The sequence below is a fragment of the Watersipora subatra genome, chromosome 10, assembly GCF_963576615.1.
Source record: "Watersipora subatra chromosome 10, tzWatSuba1.1, whole genome shotgun sequence".
NCBI classification, from domain to species: domain Eukaryota; kingdom Metazoa; phylum Bryozoa; class Gymnolaemata; order Cheilostomatida; family Watersiporidae; genus Watersipora; species Watersipora subatra.
Window position 1 is genome coordinate 53,873,685 of NC_088717.1, and position 23,428 is coordinate 53,897,112.

General features: G+C 36.2%; 1 protein-coding gene across 2 annotated transcripts; it reads right to left on the reverse strand.

The window, feature by feature from the left end:
* Window positions 1-1,947: 1,947 nt before the first annotated feature.
* Window positions 1,948-23,274, reverse strand: LOC137405722 (uncharacterized). 2 transcript variants are annotated; one of them, XM_068092087.1, is made up of 9 exons: window positions 23,133-23,274; window positions 16,743-16,825; window positions 15,237-15,382; window positions 14,619-14,726; window positions 13,690-13,834; window positions 12,582-12,696; window positions 6,406-6,625; window positions 4,647-5,114; window positions 1,948-2,348 (listed from the first exon to the last, which is right to left on the reverse strand). In XM_068092087.1, exons 1-9 carry the CDS (start codon window positions 23,217-23,219, stop codon window positions 2,302-2,304), a joined length of 1,419 nt encoding a protein of 472 aa, XP_067948188.1. In that variant the 5' UTR covers window positions 23,220-23,274; the 3' UTR covers window positions 1,948-2,301. The 2 variants fall into 2 exon arrangements, with proteins under 2 accessions (XP_067948188.1, XP_067948187.1); XM_068092086.1 differs by having other exon boundaries at window positions 12,582-12,699.
* Window positions 23,275-23,428: the final 154 nt, after the last annotated feature.

The following is a 23,428-nucleotide window of genomic DNA, read 5'->3' on the forward strand; positions in this document are numbered from 1 at the left end:
TGTCTGTTGTATCACATCGAACTGAAGTCAAGCAATGTATTTTATGAGGTACCAACTTTTTACAAGCAAAGCGCGGAGAAAAAACAATTATTAATATGATCAAAAGCAAACAGGTCTTGCAATTACTTATGTATATGGCACTCGCATTCTGTCAATGAAAACAAAAGAATTCTAGTTAGTGATGTTAATAGATGTTTTTGGATTGAATCCAATGCAGGAGCTGACAATTACTAGACAAGGTTTTATAGAGTGTATTCATGTCATATGAATTTAATACAAATACGTTGTACTGCACTATACTTCATCTTGCTTTTCATTGTGTATTACTAAAGCTTCATATACAAAATTAATGCTTTGCGGAACTACAATCAAAAGTGCTTTGTAATCACCATAAGGTTATATTATAACAGTTGCTATTGTAGACTAGCTGTACAATGATTAGCAATTGTCAGCCTATGCAAAAGATTATCGAGTAGTTACAACTCCAAAACCTGGACTACAAAGTTTCAAAATAGCGAAGAGATTTATTTTATTACATATAGTCAATAATTTTATACTGGTGTCTCGAAATGGCTGCACACATACAAATATCTATCTTAAATCAACAAGCCAAAGCTAAAAAACAGGCTTCATGTTTTGATCTCATACACAGCCTGCCATGTCATCCTACTCGCTACTAACACAGACAAGTATAACAGGCCATCAATCTCTATCTAATGCTTTATCTGTCGCAAAAACCTTTTACCAGGCGTGCATAAACAGATTTATGGCATAGATGAGAATACGTAAAAAAATATAATTTCAGATAACGATACCTGTTACAACATGGCCGATGACAAAATATCGATCAGTGATACGGATTGCTGTCTACACTTTTCAGTAGATAACTAGCACCCACCTGTTTTATGCCAGTTGTTCTCGACAATCCCATGAGCTAAGAGTAAGGGTACAAAATGGTAAATACAAATAAAACCTAGCAAGGAAACACCCCTGGCATAGGAACTGGTAAGTGAAGGACATTATGGGTAAGTGAAGGGCATTATGGGTGAATGAAGGGCATTATGGGTGAGTGAATAGCCTTATGGGTGAATGAATAGCCTTATGGGTGAGTGAATGGCATTATGAGTGAGTGAATGGCATTATGGGTGAATGAATGGCATTATGGGTGGGTGAAAGGCATTATGGGTGGGGGAAAGGCATTATGGGTGAATGAAGGGCATTATGGGTAAGTGAAGGGCATTATGGGTAAATGAAGGGCATTATTGGTGAGTGAATGGCACTATGAGTGAGTGAATTGCATTATGGGTGAATGAATGGCATTATGGGTGAGTGAAGGGCATTATGGGTGAGTGAAAGGCTTTATCGGTGAGTGAATGGCACTATGAGTGAGTGAATTGCATTATGGGTGGATGAATGGCATTATGGGTGAGTGAAGGGCATTATGGGTGAGTGAAAGGCATGGGTGAATGAATGGCATTATGGGTGTAGTATTGAGTGTGTCAATCATAGATAAAAAGCTACACGGTTTTATCAGTGTAATCTGAAATTGTGTGTCAGTAGCTGATAATAATGTTATAAGTTTTTGGTTGATTGTAGTGCCAGCTAATTTGAGTCACAAATGACCACATTGACTGATTTGTACTGCCAATTGATATTAAGCCCAAAATGCCTTCATCTTGATATTGATTATTAGCTCACGCTAGCTTAATTCACTTGAGGAAATAGATCTTCTGTGATTGGTTGTTGCAGCTGACTAATCATCTGCAAACTGTACAAGTTGAAACTGCGGTATAAACTTTTGGAATATTTTATGCAGTTAAAAATAAAACTTTTCAAAATTAATTAACCGTTAGAGATTTTGACCCAATCTGCTCAATTATCAGCCACTGTACACTGTTTTTATCCCAAAGCCACATAATCAGATCATAACGAAGTTTCAACGGAAGGATTGTGAAGGTAAACACTGATAAGGAACTGCTATTGTAAAAGTTTTGATACCGATCATTTTCTTTTGCTTCGTAAAAAATACACTATAGTAAAATAAAATGTTAACAGGAAAAATCAACAAAGGAACAATCAACTGCTATAATGTTGCATGAAATGAGTGGTGACGATTTGCTAAGCTGTATAGGCCATATACAACTGTACATTGATATTTAATGTATGAATGTAAGAAGACAACTCCACGTTAATACTCTTATGGCGACAATAGTGAGTGTGAGCAATAAAATATTTGCAAATACAGTAGTTGTATATATGACATAGCGAAGTCCATTCTGATATCTCATGCTCTACCCAGGATTACTTTGATAAACTTGCCAAGAGCTGTTTTCCTCGTCCATTGCTTGCTACAAAAATAACAGAGTTGACACTAAACAATCGGCCACAAGAATAGATAGTGGTAATATAAAGTTTTATTAGCATTAACGTGAGCAATAATTTCATAATTTATAAATATAGCCTGTGCTCAAGGTATACGTGATGACACATACATGTGATATTAAATTGTTGAACAGTTATGGTAACTTTTGTATTGATTAGAGTGGCCAAAGGTATGGAGACAACTGAATAGGCTAGGCTCCATTTATAAGTAGTAGATAAGTGCATACGTATTGAAGTATTATTAAAATCCGAGGCCTGAGATGTTTACCAATAGTTTCAATAGTGTAGACTGCAATAATACTTGCCTTAGAGCAATGCATTCAGCGTAGGCTAGATTGGTATGGTAAAATGTTTATTGGTCTTAATGGCTTTTTTTGAGTTTTATTTTTATTGGATAAAGTAATTATTGTGTTGGTTGCATAAAATTATAATTTAATGTGGCACGGAGAAGATAACTCTAAGCTTATGGCTACACGAAGAACTAAGCACGCACTTATCACATCTTCGTTCAACAAAAGATATTCATAGATATTTTATCAAGCGTATGCAGAAGTGTGCGCATAGAGAATCCAACAGTACCTGGAATTACATCAGCTGACACAGGAAATATTAACTATCCTAAATGGAACAAACATGGTCAACGTGACCTCCGCACCATACAGACAAACCTCGACTTACAAAATAACAAACATTTTCAGTACTGACAGTAATATAATCAGAGCCAAAAATTGGAGTATATAATATATTATAATAATGTATTAATTATGTACTATAATTAATCTACTATAGTCGGAGCCACGAATGTAATTATGAATTCATTGTTATATACAAAATAAGTTTCAACATACAATGTCTGAAATTTCTCCAAACCTAGCCGTATTATAAATCAGTACACATATGTATATGTAGTTAACCTTTGCATTGCTCAAGCAAAATCAACACCCTGGGCCTGAGATAACTTGGAAATGGGTTTTTCCACCTGAACCTACGCCCGAGCGAACTCAGACTCATAGTTTCGCTTTGTTTTCACGTACTTTCGGCTGACGAAGAACTACGGAATTTTTGTGACTTTTGTGGTATAGGATTTTAATATAATCCTGAAGTTTCAAGTCGATTGAACTATTAGTCCTTCAGATATAGCAAAAGTACCGACGACACTTTTATCTGTATGAGAAATTAAAAATGGCCGCCGACAGAACACTAGTTCTGTTTTCACTTCTATATTTCCATTTCACAAAGAATTACGGAACTTTGATCGCATTTCCCAGTAAATGTTTTCAGCATAATTTATAAGTTGCAAGTCGATTAGACCATTATTTCTTCAGATATTGCCACTAGCGATACTCTTACTACATCCAGCAATGCACAGTGTTCAGTGCCGAATGTAGTAAGAGTAGTATCTGTGCTAAGTATCGTACAGAGGATCGCTAGTGTGCATTTCAGTGCTAGATGCAGTAGGAATTTTGCAATACGTTGTACATTCATGCCCAGCACATTTTCGTAAAAACTCATCACAGAACCAAGTATTGAGCTGACTTGCTGACTGAGATGTGAATGCTGCTTGAACTTGAGTGTGTGTGTGCAAACAAGTTGAAATGAGAATCTATATCGGTTTAACATAAAATGTTAATGAAAAAACAATACAAAGACCCTAATTTCATAGAATGATATGGGAGTTAGAGCGATTAGTAAATGATAATTACTGAAGGCAATCAAAGCTAAAGCTGTGTACGTAATCCACTTCAGTTTTCAACTTTCAAACTCCATCGATAGTGATGAGAACTTTAGGCAATGTTGAGTAATAGTGAGATTACAATATAGGTGCTTGGAAAGCCAGCAGTGTCAGTTAATCCTCAGTATTGACTTTATAGTCATGCGCAGTTGCGATACGCCTGCAGTTTCAAGTTTTGAAGAATGCGCATTCGTAGTATGCGTGAATTTCTGGGCTTCAGGTAATGCACCATGGAAGTGAATACCGAGTAAACCACAGTCAGTGAAAAACACAGTTGCATTTAGTGTTTGCTGCGCATTAAAGAGCTGTAATGAATGCCCTGCAAAATTACTGCATACTGCATGGCAATGATGCAGGGCAGTTTTAACGGGACACGACCCTACAACTAATACATGTATATGGTAGAGCAGCTTTATGAAACCTAACAACTATGCGTAGAGCAACTAGACTTTTTACTCCAGGAATCTGCTAAGTTCAGCGCTTACCTTGCAAAGATTACTAAATGTCGTACGATCTAAGTAGGAATGCTTACCAGTAACTCGAAGTGACCCAGTCCGCCCTCCTGCTCCAACCACCGAAGTCCCTACTTTGCTTCTGTCTAACGGCTGATGCAGGGAACTTAGAGGCTTTCGGCGCGTGGATTGATTGATTTGAAGGTGCTGGAGAGGAGGCACTTGATTTGAGGACCTCCATTGTTGTTCCTCGGGTGCCTGAATATTCTGAACGCGCTGGAGGTGTGAACATTTGATTCGCTCTGAGGCTGAGATTCGTACAGGTGCTGACTTGGAGACAATCAGTGTATGCATAGGGTCAGGGATGACTGGGGCTGCCTTCCGGATAGAAGAGCTGGCATCGGCAGCGCGAGCTTGTTGTTTTTGATTTGCATATGTTCTGGGAGTAGCTTTGTTTGCGGGAGAACCCCTAGCTGTAGGTGGTTTTCTAGGAAACGAGTCATTTTGACCTACGATCATTTCGTCAGCACTACTTCCTGAACTGTAACCTGTTAAGATATCACACCAATGGTGCGAATAGAATAGAAGCCTCCTTGGCCATAGTGAGACAAACAACAACAAACCAAAATATGTCCGTGAAATGATGAGCAATAGGTGGAAGTAAAATTTATTTCATTTCCTTATCCACACATATTATAGAGCATTTATATGGTTGACAGTATTTAAATGATTGTGGTCACTCACTTAATTATGTACAAATGTTGCCATTGTTAAAAAATTTCATTAAAAACTGGCAAAAAACTCATCGATCTTTTCTGAGTGTGTGTTATTTGAGGGCGGTAAACAGAGCATGTGCCTGTTACACGGGGAGACATCCTGAGATTATTAAAAACAATACTTTGATTCAGCGGATGGTCAGGACTACTAATGCGACGGGCATAACTAAATCATGGCGGCGAGTGTTGCCATACAGTGTACCGATAAAAGACCAGAACTTCACCCTTTTTGGTTGCATTCAATACACATTAGCTAAAGAATAATTATATGTTAAATTGTAATACTATATTTTTAACATGGCTATAAAATCTGATTTAGCTAACTCAACACTTATGAATGCGCAAACTATATTCGAATCCCCAAATGATCCTCGATCTAAAAATCATACCAAGTTACTTTGGCTTAAATCTCGACGTGTCAAAATAACCAAGCAAATTCTTGCAGCAGATATATGCGGTCAGCAATAAATTACGAAAAATGCATTTATTACCCCATCAGTCGCAATAAATATTACAGAGAAGACAACAATAGATTTTACATGCATAAAAAGAAACTGTTCTCCGAGCTACTACAGTAAACCTCATCGATAGACAGTTAAAAGTCGGTGAACCAATCAATACCCTACCAGTTTTTTATTCTTCAGACATCCTTGGACTTTCTACGAGTTTTACAGCAATTAACATGCAGTATTAGCAATCCCAAATCCACATCATCTACACAATGGAGACATAGTGTATATCTTTAAGGTATTAAGAGTTCATTGGCTCACAAGTACTTTTATGGTGTAAAATCTCACGGATTAAGTTCACAAAATTTGTTTATTATTATTTTGAAATAAGGCCATAAAATGGATAAAATGCAATTAACAGCAATAGTTAAATAGTAAATATTTTAAAGACTTGCTATGTAAGTCATTAGTGTTGAAATGGTCAGCCACCTCGGCTAATGACAGTGTCTATCACTCTCTCATCTGATATTTATTAGAGAAATCAGAGAAATACTTATCCTAGTTTCAGGTCTACACGATGCGATAAATACGATTATTTGTCGTGAACAGCTTACCACTGGTTGTAGACTGGTGATCTATGACGAGATCAGGCATCAGACTGATAGACTTAGCTGAAACTACTGGAATGGGCGGAGAAGACTGGAGCACAGGCTTCACAGGGGGAGATATAGCTGACTGCTGGCTGCTATTATAGGAGGGAGAAGAGGACTGTCCAAGAGACGTGTAGGAGGGTCGTGATGAAATCTTATCATCTCTGACTGATTGAGCTTCAACCTGAAAACAAAAGCCGTAATGTCACAGGTTGGCCATCTTGCATAAGAGCAACATACATATATATGTAGAGAATGGCAACTCCACATGGCCCTTCTAGTCAAGCTTTTAAAAGGTCATGTCAAATTTTAAAATATTTTATCAAAAGATTTCAATATTGTTTATCATTCAAGACTTTGTCTATTGTTTTAGGTGATCTGACTGCCAGGATGTTTCAGGAGTAAGTTCGGCAAAACTCAATCAAAACACACAGAAGAAAAATATGTCTCCAAAAATAACTTCAGTAGTCTTGTTTCTTGTTTCTATCAACATATATTTTATTTTGTATTTGCTCATGATCATTAATGTGAAACTTCAAATAACTTCAGATACACTCCTAAAGAGGTTTCAAACAATTTAAAGATAAATTGGTTAGAAATTGTCACACCTTTGCTCTGGACGCTCTGCAAATATATAAATACATGATACTGATGAGACCCTATGCTTATCACTTATCTATATATATATATATTTCTCAAAGTTTGTCGTCGCATGTGTATTTGTAGGATTGATTGTCCAGCTATAGATCTTAAAATAAAGATTCCGTACCGAAGAAAATGCGATCCCGGACCCTGCCATTCACCAGTCTGACGCCTACCCACTAGACTACAGAAATTGAATTGCTAACCTGCAATTATAAGTCATGATATGAGAGCAAATACCTAACTGCTTTGCGTACGATGCGGGTCATAGCGTAACGTCACGAGAAGCTGTTCGCTCACATTACTAAACGTACTGGCTGATAGCGCGCTGGCTAATAGCAAGCAACTCTCACTACTTCCTCATTGTTTATAAGACAAAACGCTTTGTTCATGATATGTAGTTTGATAGTTAGAAAGGCAAATGTTGTTATATGTTAAATACAAATCAATTTTCTGTTCAAAGAATTTTTTATTACCCGGGCAACGCTGGGTAACACAGCTAGTAAACAATAAGCGCAACTACTGATATCATTTTTGGAGAAGTCTGGACAAGTCCATTTCTTTTGAACGTGTTAACTGTGATCAAGTTTTACCGATTTTAATCTTGAAACATCCTGGTACTCAGATCACCTGAAACCACAAACAAAACTTTAAATGATAGAGAAATATCTATACCTTCTGATAAAATATTTCAAAATTTAACGTGAGTGGCCCTTTAAAGCAGCATGGACTAGATGAGCTAACAAGTTCAGTAAAAAGGTTTTATTTATCCAACCATTTAAGAAAGCGATATCATCTGTTGTTTGAGCTGATAAAACTCCTACCATAATGGCTAACAAAGAGGAATAGAGAAAGGAAACACGCACGCACACCATGTAGTGAACTACACAGAGTTGAGCACACAAGGAGCAGACAACACAATACTTGACGAGTACACAGAAGGCAAGATATCCTTTGCATTAAACTTATAATAAATACAACACGCATATCACAAAATCACTTTTAATATTACCAGCTCATCTTGATTACATCTGGGCTATCATGGGCCTACAAGTTGAATAAACATATCAATATCGCAGTCTTTCTTAGTCTTCTTTCACATTTTTCCCCACTATATACTCTCAGCTACACTATAACCTGATACAGTATACGGTTTATATATGCGAGTAGCCCATTAGGTACACTATTTCTTTGTACAATGTACAGTTTGTATATGTTTGTAGCCTTATAAGTATACTATATAAAAATCCATCGTATAGTTTATATGTGAGTCTAGTGCCTTTAGAAGTACACAATAGATCAATATAGTGTACAGGTGTACGAATGTTTGGTTGTTGGGTTACAAGTTCAAACCACTAAATATGTCACAGCCATTGTTACTATAACAGCAAGAATTAAATCTACGTTTAGACCGATAGTTGAAATTACTATATTTTATTTCTAGAGATCAAAGCCTTCCTTCATACACAGAACCCTCAATCAAGTTAAGTTCTAGCTACAATTGTAGAGCATCTTAAATCTTTAATAGCAGTTGTTTTTTACATCTCAGGAAGTTACTTGTAATGAGTAAATTCTGAAAGACCAAAACATTCTGTGTGCCTCTAATCAGTTCCCAAAGGATAGTTTAGCGATGCTCACTGTTAATCTACATGCGTAGGATTTCCATTACCGTTATCTTTATATAAAAATCTCAAAGTTTGTGTGTGTATGTGTGTGTATGTGTGTGTATGTGTGTGTATGTGTGTGTATGTGTGTGTATGCGTGTGTATGTGTGTGTAGTTCGGTATGTCCAGCTACAGTTATTAAAATTCAGGATTGAAATATTCATTTCATGCTGGATTTAATCTCGAAACCTCCCGTTCACCAGGCAAATATCTTACCAATTAAGCTACGCGAGATTGATGGGTTTTTTGGGTAATATGTGAGTGAAAATGCGCACAGCATTACGTTACGGCACAACAGCTTGCTGCGACGAATTTTATTAGTAAGTTTCGCGACACTAGCTTACTCAAATTAATTATTGGCAATGTGCCAGGCTAATGGCAAGCAACTACATTACCTGTCAATTTTTATAAGCTGATTTTTAATACCCGTGCAACGCAGGGCATTCCGCTAGTCCTTCATAAAACGATAAGTGATTAATCAAATCTCCCACTCTCTTTTTGCTTATACTGACTGATCTCTGGCACTGATCTCTACACACTGATCTCTAGCAGCTATCAATTGACACAAAACTGAAGTCATTTCTATTTGGTTATGGAGAAGTTGAACATTATTACATATAACCTACAGTGACATTGAATTAGTTAAATTAGTCTAGAACAAATTCGTGGTCAAACCTATTGAAGGTGCTTTCAGATTCCCTCCCCATAGACCTCTAGGGTGTCCCTCCCCATTGACCTCTAGGATGTCAGTGAAAAATCAATACTGTATATATTTAAATATTTGAATGGAGACCGCAAAAAGCAATCAGCTAGGTCAATGTCTAGCTATACATTTAAAGTAACATTTAAAATGATATTCAATGGACACAATAATTATCCATTCATTACACTATAACGTGCAGACAACTTCAACAAAACTTTTTTTAACATGTACTGAACATGTTCGGTAAATACTATAAACATAAATTGTTTCTAAAGATCCCAGGCAACAGGTTTTAATGATGCATTGATAGGCATACGCTTATCCACTGGCAATCAGGGCTCGACGACCTGGGTATCGCCCATTCAATGTACAAACTACCATAAATTTGTCACACGTGTGAGTGGACACAATAGGAATCAGAACGGCAGATGTGTAGTTCCCATGCATATACTGATCATGGAAGCCCAAAATTCCCCGAACTTGCGAAAAAAAACAAAAAAACAGAAATGTTGCACATTTTTTTTGAGTGCTCTATATGTGTTCACAATAGTCAGCTAACAGGAGCTAACAGCTCAATGGATGCTGATTACATGATCCAATTAGAACATGTTCCAGTACAAGGGTAAAGGTACGGACAAGCATGCCTTTTTTGTTAGTTCTGACCAAAATCAGGCAGTGAACGAAAAACACAAAATTATTCACCCGAAAACTCACAGAACTGTCAGAGATGTGCATACACACTGAAATTGTCGACGAAACATTTTTAATGGGCTAAACAAATAATTAGCGATCGTGATTTTAGCAGCTTTTGCGATGGGTATAGTCCAAGACACGTATTACCACACAATAAAAGTACGAGCGCAATTCAACATAGTACATACGATGCATGGCTACAAATCATCTCTTTTTTTACTGATAACAATTTATTTTTTAGCAGCAAAAGTTCCGTTGTAAAAAGACTTGCCATCTTTAGCGCAATCAAGTCAGTTGCATCATATTTACTACGGCAAATCGTGTTAGTACTTTTCTTGCGTGTGGCGTTATGTGCCTCGGACTATATAAATTATGAAAGCTGCTAGAATCGTGCTCGCGAATAAATTGTTAGCCAATTAAAAGCGTTTCGTAAACGATTTCGGTGGGCATGCACAGCTCTGACAATTCTGCGAATTTCGGGCGAATAATTCTGTGTTTTTCATTCATTTTGAGATTTCGATCAGAACCAACGAAAAAATCGGCGCGTGTGGAGGTACCTTAAGGTTTGTAACTTAAGATGCTGTACAAGACACGATGATGCCAATACAGGAACAGAAGAAAAACGAGTTTCAACTCTGTCACGAAATTCGTAGTTTGGTCACATGACTATATCGCATAAAGAATTAGCAATGAGAATGGAGCCTACCAGCGTTATCTGAATTAACACTGGGAGGCTCTGGTCTATCAGTTGTTCCCCAATACTGGGAAACAACCATCTATCGGTTTTTCACAAACGCATGCAATGTTTCATGAAAATCTCCCCGTTTTGTTTCAAATTACAGTGCTCCCTCGGGTTACGATGACCCTGTTATACAACTTTTTCACCCAGCGATGTAAAACACGCTGATTTGTTCGCCATACAAAATCGTTTGAAATATTGTTCGCCATACAAAATCGTTTGAAACATTGTTCGCCGTACAAAATCAACAACAATTTCTCTCAAAATTAAAATTTGGCAGTCGGTGTGCTGATTACGTCGGAATAACAAGATCTCGCTTAGATCGGAGTTATTCATTATTAGTTCTTGTGAAAACGAAACCAGAAACAGCGATAAAATTTTAGTGATGAAAAAATTGGAGTTCAGTAAAATAGTTGAAAATACATACTAAAACTTGGTATTACGTATGCGTTTAGCAAGCTAAATTTATTTAAGTCAAATTCAACGTTTATGCTATACGTCTGTCTCGAAGGTATGAACTCCCTACGGTAGGTACTGCACATACATTGTACATATTACATTGCAATGTTACATTTTATTGCAGATCATAATCGCTAAATACACTAAAGTTACCGTAGGTAACTATAGTTACTAAGTTTAACATAGGCCTATTAATTTGTTACTAATTTTTAATGTGTACAGCATGTATATAAAACTTTTAGGATTTTTACCAGAGGGTGTTTGCCTTAGATATTTTCTATGGGTTTCTATACCTCGCTATACGAAATTTTTGCCTTACAATGCAAACACTGAAACGGATTAAAGTCATACGACGAGGGGCCACTGAGTGGCTTGCAGCATCGCCTGACTATAATCAACCCTTGTAAAAGCTCTCTAGAATGTGGTCAGTAAGATATTTTATACTATTGTATAAAATTGCACAGTTGTCAATAAAATGGTCCATCTGTTCTAGAAGTACACAATCTCGTTAAAGATTGACTAGCAACAAAATTCACATTACAGTTATTTGGTATCAAAAGATTCACCATGTCTTACTCTGTTGTGTTGTAGATGCAAAATATGTAAAAAATGTGATTACAAGCTCTTAAAAGCTTAAAAATGAACAGTTAATCGCAGCCATTATGAAAACGCAGTAGGTTGTCGTACACAATCCTATTAAAGATTAACAGATAGATGTACAAGGCAGCAGGCAATAAAAGCAGAGGAAAGTATCACACTAAATATTGCAGAGTCACCTTCACACCTCGTAGAGCATTAAACAAAGATGCCAGAAGCAAAGTTGGGAAGACGTGGGAATATCAACAAAGGGTGAAAATATCTGCATGTACCAGCAACATGATATGTTGGGTACAAAGTTTTTCAGTAACTGACTAGCATTTGGAACACGTTTTATTGCCAGCAACAATAACCAAGATAGCTATTATTATAGCTAATAATATGCCTACTAGACATCTACATTCTTTGAAAACCTTTAAAATAGTGCAGAAATGGGTCAATTTTTGTATAATGAGCTCTATTTAGTACTTTTATAGATCTATCAACCAGTTTAATTCTAATTACTTGTTAAAATGGCAAAGAAAGACTGTTCATCATTCACTGAAAACTGCTTTTAGTGACTACATTAAATCCTTTTACGGATTCGTTAGAACTAGATCAAAGTGAACGAATGTACAGCAGAGTGAAATTCTATATTACTGACCTTCTGAGAAAATGAGCTGTTGATGTTTGGGGCCTGCTGAAGCTCTACGACCCAAGGAAGTTGCAAGGCCAGCAATTCCTCACTTTGCTGTAAGGGCGTTATCCTTTCATTCCTCCTACTAACAGAAATCAGCATACACACAGCTGACCTCAAAATAGCATCATCAATTGGTTTAATGTTTTGATTGGCACCTAATAACAGGCAGACCTGCAACCACTGAGCTGCAATCACAACAGTACCTGTTCTGGTCACAAGCTGATGTGAAAGGATGCTGGCGGCTTTAAATTTATCCTTATACAGAGGTAAGCGATGAAGGTAAATATTTTCATGCTAGTACAAAATCAACATTTACCATGAGGAATATAAACAGGGTTGCATGTCATAAGATTTTGATTGAGACAGTAGTCACTGCACACAAGACTCAACAGTACAGCAACCAGTGCAGCCACTACCAGTCTCAATCCCTTTAAACATAAAAATCGTCAGCGCTTCCTATCCACACTTTGCTTTTCCTTATGCTGTTACAAGAAATACTGAATTAAAAGGTTACACTACCAAATTGACTTAGCAGTGGAAAGGATCTAAACGCTGATGATAGGCAAAACTTCTACGAGCAGAGAGTAAAACAAATTAAATTATTGGCATCTCATTGGCCTAATATGTTGGTCTAAAAATCGGAACTCACAGGCTATGCTGGAAATTTTGCAAACGGCTAAAGAAAACAGACAACTCAAAGTTTCACAACAAAAATGCAAGCGTACAGGCATTCACTGGTCGAGGGTCATTAAGAGAATTTAACCAATTACAACCTATATCTCACATCAGAACATTTTAAATGTCACTAAGCTATTTTGGAATATCAGGTTAGCAAATTCCAAAACGGGCCACAAAATAATTAAATAAGTGAAATAGGAGACGTGACAAGAGAGAGCTTGAATCTCTGGTATATTTAATGTTAAAATAAATAACATTTACCAACATTCGAATTAATAAGTTTTAAGAGAATAACATTTGGAAAGTGTAGGGCTGACTTGGTGTGACAGTCTAACCACCTTTTCCAGCAGCTGAGTTCTTCACCTAGGTACAGATGGCGGTCAGCAATACTTACCTTAGCTGTGGATTCTTGTGAGCGGCTTTGAGCTCAGCTAAATAGGATGAGCCATTAAAAGTAAAGCTATCTTCCTGTGAGGGCAGTATCTTCACGGGCACCTTGTTTAGTTCAGAAATCAATCTGATGGCATCTAGTTCAGACCCTGTATCAGGAGGTGATATGTGCAGGGGGCTTTGGGAGCAGGTTTACAGCCAAACCTCAACAGGTGAGGTTATTCTATTCGGTTATTTGCTTTGTACACTGAAACCCTCATATGTGGGAACAAACATATTCATAATAATAAATTGTATTTTATTTAACTCATTTACCAGCACAAAAATGTTAAGCAATTCAAATAATGCCATATAGACTCAAGACAAATGCATTATGTAAAACTGTAGATAGAAACTATACCTAAAACTTGAATTTCAAGTAATGAAATTCAAGTAAATTATGGTTTAAGTCCATTGTTCATGAATATAAATTTATAGAATTTGATAGATTATTATTATATAACTTAAAAATTTGCAGGATTATAGCATATTATTTGATAGCATCATAGCGGTTATCTAAACTCGGCTTACAATGGATCGATGCTTTTAATTCCTTTTTATTGCACAGAAAAAGCCAGTTTTGGCTGCAAACTGCAGCAAACATATCAATGAGTGTAATTAGCTTTCATGCAACGTTGGTAAATATAGTTATAAAATAAAAATATGCCTTCATATTTAGAAGGAAATAAAAAATTGAAAGCTCCAGCAGATTGCTACGCAGGCTATAAGATCATCATAGGTTAATTGCAAGCAATACATATCAATTGATAGAGATATTTCTCAACTTCCTAATGCAGATTCCTAATGCAGATAATCAAGATTGCTAAACCAAAACGACTGTTAGATACATAAATATATAAAAAATAATCAGGCATCGTATTATATTTACCCCACCATTTTTAACTGTCTGGTTGAAATCTTTGATCGCTATCTTAAGGGCCAACAACTTCTCCGCCTTTGCAGTTGCCACGGCATCACTTTGGGCATTTTTTCTTCCCTCTCCTGCATAAGAAACTAAAAGTGAACTAAAACGACCACCTAAACCTAAACAGTCACCTGTCTTAGCTATCACAAAATGACAACTAGTGGGTTCAGTGAAATTGGATTTTATATCACTTGTCATAGAAGGTCCTAGGCCATAAAAATATTATTTTATAAAGCTTGCGATGCCTTCTGTAACCGATTAAAATTTGATCAACATCAATTGTTTCCCAACATAACTAGTGGCAAAATGCTGTGGAAATCTATTTCTATCTGTAATGGCATGGCATATGCACACACTTTCAATGTATTCAGTTGTTTCTATCGAAGCTCGTATGCTGAATCCAAAAGTCTCCATGTATACACTCTCTAATTCCAACAGCTAAACTTAAAGCAAAGGAGATATATACAAGCTTAACGCGCATATGCAATCTAACTGGAATAAACCAGCTGACAGATCGACATGTAAAATCACAAGCATTAACATTTTGACATTGAAACGTTTGTTCAGAATAATATTTATAAACTTACGTATATCTTTAATTTCCTTGTTAATACTATTGACGCAGGGGCTTTCGCTGCTTAATTCTACTTCGAGTTTCCTTCCTTTCCAGAGGGTACCGTGCATTTCCATAATAGCATCTCGAGCACTATCTTGCCTTACGAACCTTACAAAACTAACAAGAACTTCTAAATAAACCCGGAGTGCGAGAGATGGTAAATAACCAAATTACGATTCTTAAACTATACGTATATATGCGTGACTGGTTTCTTCTTACGGTGTGTTTGGCAATCTTTGGAACATAGACTATGTATATCTACATAATAATTGTAAAGGTGAAATATATTCAAGTGTAAATCCAACATGTACAGCTGTTGTAGTAAAACTAATCTAATGAATACTTTCTACATTGACCCAACTTGTCTCATTGACTGACCCAACTTACTCCATTGACTGACCCAACTCACCCTATTGACTGACTCAACTTACTCCATTGACTGACCCAACTCACCCCATTGTCTGACCCAACTTACTCCATTGACTGACCCAACTCACCCCATTAACTGACCCAACTTACTCCATTTACTGACCCAACTCACCCCATTTACTGACCCAACTTACTCCATTTAGTGACCCAACTTACCCCATGAGTGGGGGGGGGGTAAGTTGGGTCACATGACAATAAGTTTTGAAACGAGTATTTAGTAGAATTTTCCGTAGAATACAGACGATTTATTCATAGAAGAAGTTTTACAATACTAGAGCTTTCACATTTGTAATATTTTGCATTAATGTGATTTTTGGCCCAACTCACTCCGCCTTCCCCTATATGAGCATGAACTCGAGCAATTACACTAGAGGCTCCGACCTTAGAGACTGGCTGTGCGAACTGGTGCTTCACTCAACCAACACTCCAGTCATGCATGAAAAATGTCAAACGACTTTTAACAGAAGGAAAAAATAGACAAATATTTCTTTCCGACTTTTCACCTATCACTGCCACTTGTGATTATTAACTGAAAATATTGACTGTCGGCAATTGCGATTTTCTTGAGGTTACTTAAGGTTATTTGAAAAAAAACCAGTTTCAATAGTGACTCAAATACATCAAGTTGCGGCAGGGGTAGCTGAACCATCCACCATGACATTTCACTGCTTGAAAACTGTACCTGGTTCAAACAAAATCAATGGGATGTTAGCAGTGAAAATCGTCGGATCAAATACCAACAAAATGGCATCGGCCAATTAGAAGTTCAAAAGATCATCAGGTCGTAAAGCGTTACTCTAATCGACGCAAAACATTGGGTTATTCTGTCACGTCTTTATGAGTGTTGAATAAGCTATTTATACCAATTCCAGATCTATTTTAGGCCTATTTACTCCGTGTTACAAAGTAACACAATCCTTAGATGTGCTATCTCTGGATTTGCCATCTTATTCATTCCAAGCAAATCTTACAAAGCCATTGTTTGAAGTATCGCGAGAAATAACAGAGAAATTTGCAGCCGGTACCCTCAAATTTCAAAGATACATACCCATATGTGTGTGGACCAGTTTTGTCAGCTATATATAGTCTCCTCGGGCTACCAAACTTCTTAAATAAATCTGAGAGCTCAGTCTACAATAGGGCCATGAGTGAAGCATGTATAAAAATCTAGGTATGTTTTTAAGGCTTTAAGAAACAATTCTCTATACTTGAGCTATCTTCAATGAAGTGGTTCAATTCAAGTCAACCAAATAGAAAAAATCAATTCTTTATCAATTTTTATCGAAAAATTAGTTCATGGCAATATATTAAAATAACAAACACAATCACAAACTTAACTACACAATTAGCTCAGTCCCTTGAGTGTTTGCATAAAAAATATTAACTCTTTCACTATGGAATTTTTAGCTCAATCGGACGGAATTCAGTCATTCCGAAACTTTTTTGCTGACATCCACTCGGTAATTACGCAGTAAAAGCTTGAGTTTCTGTCAATTAATTTAAAGTTTTGTGAATTTAGTTTGTTTAGAATCAAAAGAAAAGTTTGCACAAGAATCAATTAATTTTATCAATTAATCAATTAATTAAATCAATAATCAAATGTCATGTTTAATATTTTTGTAGTTTAGGGAAACCGGCTGCAAAAAATGCTTGTTTTTACAGTTTGACCAAAACGCAGACCCAAAATCTCTAATATAAATCACAGTGTCGTCTATTTGTTGGTCTGTCATTCGCCTATCCAGTTAAAGCAATAAAGTTCTAGAAACGAAAATACACTTCACACTGAAATTAAAATTAGCACCTCCAGTCCTGCAGACAGACAAGCTAACCACTAAACCACACAACTTACTTGCAATACAATAGAATAAATGTGCACATATTCATACACTTGCTAATACTTAATGGCAAATAGTTAAAATGCCTACGCTTTATGATGAACACCTGTGAAGCCTCTTATTGAACGCCACCTTCTAATTTAACGCTACCTCCATTTGACTGCAAACTCTGACATTCCTTGATCTTCACGAACCCATAACAGCAACTGATCAGTAGAAAAGTGCCCACCAACCGTATTAATAATGAATCATTTACATTAATAGTGATTAATTCTCTTGTTGTCCAACACCAAAGCTTTTTATTTTTTTTTGTTAAAACTTTAAAAGCGACACCATTGAAATAATTAATAACTGTATAATTCAGGCTAATAGTAATTCATTGTTTAATGCGGTCTTGATATTTCTAAGTATGTGAAAAATGGTTTACATTTACGATGGAATATGAACGACTAGTTTTAGGCTAAAAGTTGTGCTTAGCGAGCGAAACTTTAACGCTTTGCATTTGTGCAAAATGCAACGCATAAAAATTTTGATCTGCTAAAAAATTGTTTTGACGCTAATATCGACTAGTTCAGCAGTGCAAAAAAAGAGTTAAAATCAAAAGACATTGTGGAAGGTATTGAACAACCAGGAAATGTTTGTTCTATCGAAAACTACAATCAGAATGCAACTGGCCAAGCAAACAATGAAAATATTTTTGTTTCAAAAATGTCAATTTTTGTTTCTGAATGTATTATAAGTAAGGTTTGTTTATGTCATTTGTTCATGAATATATATTTGTAGCATTTGATAGATTCTTGTTATATAACTTATAAATCTGCATATTTATAGCATAATGTTTGTATCACTGCAGTAATCAGATCTTATAATGGATCAATGCTCGTAACTCCACTTCTATTGCACATAAAAAGCTAGTTTTGACTGCAAACTGTAGCAAACATATCAATGAGTGCAATGAGCTTTTACGCAGCATTGTTAAATATAGATATATAAAAACATGTCTTTAAATTTAGAATGAAATAAAAATTGAAAGCTCCAACAAATTACAAAGCAGGACGCAGGCTATAAAATCATCGCATGTTGATTGCAAGCAATAGATATCAACTAGTAGATATATTTTTTACTTCTCAATGCATATTTATTAAGAGATCTTTGACAAGTTAGAGGTAAATTAGCAGATTTATTGCATCAAAAAGTGTTAATGTTGCTCCAACGAAAAAAGAGAGCAAAATATAGGCGACACTCACGTTGTCCGTAAAAAGACAAAATTCATCTTTTCTAAATTCTAACGAGACATTTGAAAAATACAATACCAGCCTCTAGTTGACTGCCACTATAGAGGAAAGGTTAAAAAATAGAGCACCATGGTGTTCAATTAGAGGTTTTATGGTAATTTACTATGATTAAAAATTTTCTAAAAAGAAAATACGTGCCTGGACTTTTCCAAAATGCTATAAATATATATATAGAATAAACTTAATTAAACTTATAGCAGACATAGACATAAATTAATGCCTTCATTTAAAAGTTAGATGGCAAACAATTATTGATTTTCTGAGCAAAAACCTTTTTTATTACCCGTGCAATGCTGAGCACTTGGCTAATATAAAAATTTAATTGTCAAAAGAAATATCTTAGACCCAGTATTGAAGAATTTCGCAGGCAGAAATGTTTAGGTTGGTGGTTACAATTTTTCTTTTCAATCATCTTAAGCCGAAAATGGGCAAATCTGGAAACTTATTTTATGCTATGATTTTTGAGTAAAAGCCAAACTAAACATTTCATTTTTTTAAAAATAATAAAGCAATATTCTAAATCGATTCTGGAAGAGTTTTGGGTGGATCTGTAAACTCTGTGATCCATGATCAATGTTTTGGATAGGTACTATGGCGAGCCGCTATAAAGGATTTCCATAGCAACGGAATTAAGGAAAGTATTCATAAAATACAAAAAAAATATAGGCATGGCAAAATTACCATAAAAATAAACACCATTTTTGGATGTTTAGCACATATATGCCTAACACAATCACATTTATTTGTACGGCAATAGCAAAATTAAGCTTATTGACAATGCGCAGGAAAACCACAGACTAATACTGTAGTAGTTCGCCGTACAAATCATCAACCAATAAAATATACGCAGCGATATCGAGGTTTTGTAGAATTGTGTGCGGCTGGCAACATTGGATTTCGCTGAGATCATTGCTTCGGTGTGCATCAAATAATAGGTTGGTTTACTCAGGATATCACTTTTCATGATGAAATTTTTGGCAACGCAGTAATAATCATGGAGGTAGTAATATTAAAGGAAAGCATTGATGCATTTCGTCTTTTTGCTTATTGAACAAAGAGAATCAAGTTAATTAGTTTATGGGGATGTTTAAGAGCCGATTTAATTCGGTCCTCCTGGAAAGCTGAGCTGAGTTAATCCAATTCTACAGTTAGTAAAAGATGTCACAGAATCGATTCAATTAAATTGTTAGTTGAGCCATACGGCTTAATTGAGCAATCGTGTTAACTCGAATGCCCATCGTTGTAAGAATCCGATGAGTGATCGAACTTATGGTGGACTATCTGTAGCGTTAACTTTATAACATTCAAGCTATATTCTGTCACATCTGTTTTAAAGACCTCGAGTTTAACTAATCCAAAAAACAGACACAATAAGAAGATACTAGGAAGCTACATACTAATAATCCACATAAGCAGTTTTTTTACGCCAACCCTTTTTTTGTACGGTAAACCTTCTAAAAATTAGCGTAAGGTGCTATGAAAAAAGGTTGAGCATGGTGTAAATTATAAGTATCGAAAACAACCAGTTAATGCAATGTTGAGTGGGAAGACAATTGACTGCACAGAATAGCATTTCCAAATTTTAATAAGCTCAAATCCCTACGAACAACAGACAAGACAAAAAGTATGTTATGCTTTCACAACTAACATATATCACAATAAAGATGACAAAATTAATGGTATGACCACTAAATCTATTAAGTTGTCAATAGGGAATGTGAAAAGGAACAAATGTAACAAATATTTATTCAACTGCATTGTCTCCATTGGGTATTAATGCTTTTATTTAAAATATCTACCGACGTGAAATAAATCGCTGAATGCCCGGCGTTGCAAGGGTAATAAAAAAGTTTTTGCACAGAAAATTTATTTTTAATCAACGTATTCAACTACCATTCTAACTTTAAAAGAAGGGGTATGTTTATTTTTATCCATGTATGTGTCCGGCCAATGCATAATTAAAATATTTAAAAGCTTGAAGCATAGCTATAATAGATCGTTGAAAAACATTTCTTACTTATGCTACACATCCATTCAAGATGTAAAACAGCTTATAAACAGTGGAAGGTAATGTAGTTGCCATTGGCTAAGTTTCTTTACCCAATGGATGTGAGTAACTTAAGCTAGTCAAACTCTTTACTGTCATAAGAGCCGTGCTTATAATTGGCTCATAATCGTTACATTAAACATCATGATCTCTCACTCAATTATGATTTTCAAGCACACTAGTAGTAGCCAATAGTATTTTTGCCAGCATTTTAAGCGTGTGTATTTTAAATGTGGTTATTCCAGCACATTCCAGATCAATGATTTTGGACAAACTGCATACCAGCCATCAAGAGACAGTGGCCACAGTGCGGAGAACCAGAGCTGCAGTATTCTGGCCCTAGATGTCTGAAGACATCCGTAGAAGAACAAATCCGTGTGTTACATGTGCTCTTAATGTCTCCAGCCAGCCAGCTGAGACTATTCATAGTCACGATATCTCAGACTCTCTCTAGAGTAAGATTGGCATAGATATACAGAGTTATAAGGGCAAAGAATACCTAATACTAGTTGAATTTTTCCAAACTTTTCTGAATGTGAGTCACTCGTAAACCAACAGTTTGCCACCGTCATTAAACTGTGCAAGAAGACTTTCGCTCGTTATGGCATACCAAACCAGATACACTCGGACAATGGTTCACAATTCACATCATCGGAGTTTGCTAAAGTCAGTCAGGAGTAGGGACTCCCACACACTACTTTCTCACCAAGACGCCAGCAGTGTAATGGCAAAGCTGAAGCAGCAGTAAAGATTATGAGTCGAAGACCCATACTTAGCACTTCCGGAATACCAAAACACATCTACAGTGGGTTTGACCACATCCCCGCTCAGAGATGCTATGCGATCAATACTGCTGACAGAAAACCGCTCCCGGAAGTTCGATGTTCTAGATCAGAAACTCAAGCGAAAAGAGGCTGCCTACCATTCTTACAACAGAACCGTAAAAGATCTGCTGCCTCTGAACATTGCATGTCCAGTTCTCCTTAGAGACACGCAATCAAAGAACACAAGATGGCAGCAAAGAAAGGTAATTAAACAACTGATCATTCATAAATTGTTGCCAACAAGCGAACAGACCAAGCCGTGAGACATAATTTTGTAGACCTCCGACCCTACCCAGAAGCTGATGTAAGCTCTGCAACTATCAATCAGTACAATGCAGCTGCTGTGAACCATCCAATCTCGGATCTCTACCCAACCATTAAGACCACTGATTCCAGAACTGAAAATGTTATTTCTGATCATGCTATGGCCGACATACCAGCTATCAGTGACAATCCAAGGTTACTACAGATAAGAGTTTTCTCAGATCTATATGGAGATGACGTAGAGAGCCGAAAAATCTGACCAAGTTCAAGGACTTTCTGTTGCACAAGTAGATAGATAATCCCATGTGCTTTGTAAATGACAACAAAACATGTTGTTTGTGAGACACTAAAGGCTGTGCACTTTGACTTTTGTTGAGCTTGATGTAACATGTCTACTGTTTGTACAATTTAATATTTTTTGTGTGTCTTTATTTGACTCGAAGGACGCTCCCTTTCAAGTTAAGCAGTAAGGGATGTTGAGAACATGTTTGTTAGCTTAAACTTGTGTTATGTTGCAATCACTAGCAGTGCTTGTAATATGGTTTATTTTTTGTTTATAGTATTGTACTCCTGTATGCTGAGTTAACCTTAGATTATAAAGAGCTGAAACTAACAATCTAAAGTCTTCAGTCAACAACTAGCAACGAACAATCATAAACAAACAGTCTTGTTTACAATTATATTGTACATTTATATGTATGTACATTATATCGCATTCACGTGTAGATTTACAATTATTTAATGTCATGTACTCTTCAGGAGAAAGGCTACGGCGTTGAAAAATGCTTAGACGGCAGTTGCAATGACCTGCATGAAAACAAAATGCTTTTACTATAAAAAACATCTAAGGAAAACCTCTGAACTCTTTGAATATAGCTGTTAAGTGCCCAATGCCATAATCACTGAGCTGATTTGGTAATTTGGCGTAATTTGGTTTCTACCAAAATACGTAGTTGATTTGGTAACGCAATTCATCTGATATCTCCTTCGTTGGGTTAGCGCAATTAGGCGATTATAATCGATCTGATAAATGACGTATGACTAAATCTATGTATAAACAAACAAATAAAAACATTAAATAACAAACAAAAATGTAACAGAAAAAGAAACCAAATGTGATTCAAAACACAAACGATTAGCAACAATCCCTTTACAACATGCACGTTGTTTTACCAGTGTAGTAGATTTGTCGAGATTTCCAATATATACTGAAAAAAGTCCACGAGTTGCCATGATAGACATTTCTTCACCAATTAGCATTCATGACAGAATTCACTGATTAACACATGTTTAGAGTGCTAAGGTTGTCGTTCTATTCAAATACAATGTGCACAAGTGAAATTAAAAGACACGCTTGCTTAGCGGTGATCCAACGAGGCTTTTCGACAGAGTGTCCCAAAGCACGGTTGTGGCTCCGCCCAGTTAAATCTGCTGTAGAGAGCGAGATGTTCATAAACCTAAATTTAGTT

What these genes read in the sequence shown, in the direction of transcription:
- LOC137405722 (XM_068092086.1), bottom strand. Translation starts at nt 23,219, where the DNA reads ATGCTAATTGGTGAAGAAATGTCTATCATGGCAACTCGTGGACTTTTT. An exon ending in CAAGGAAATTAAAGATATAC is followed by an intron (nt 14,727 to 15,236) that starts GTAAGTTTATAA and finishes TTTCTTATGCAG; the next exon opens with GAGAGGGAAGAAAAAATGCC. An exon ending in ACAGCTCATTTTCTCAGAAG is followed by an intron (nt 6,626 to 12,581) that starts GTCAGTAATATA and finishes TTTTGTTTTCAG; the next exon opens with GTTGAAGCTCAATCAGTCAG.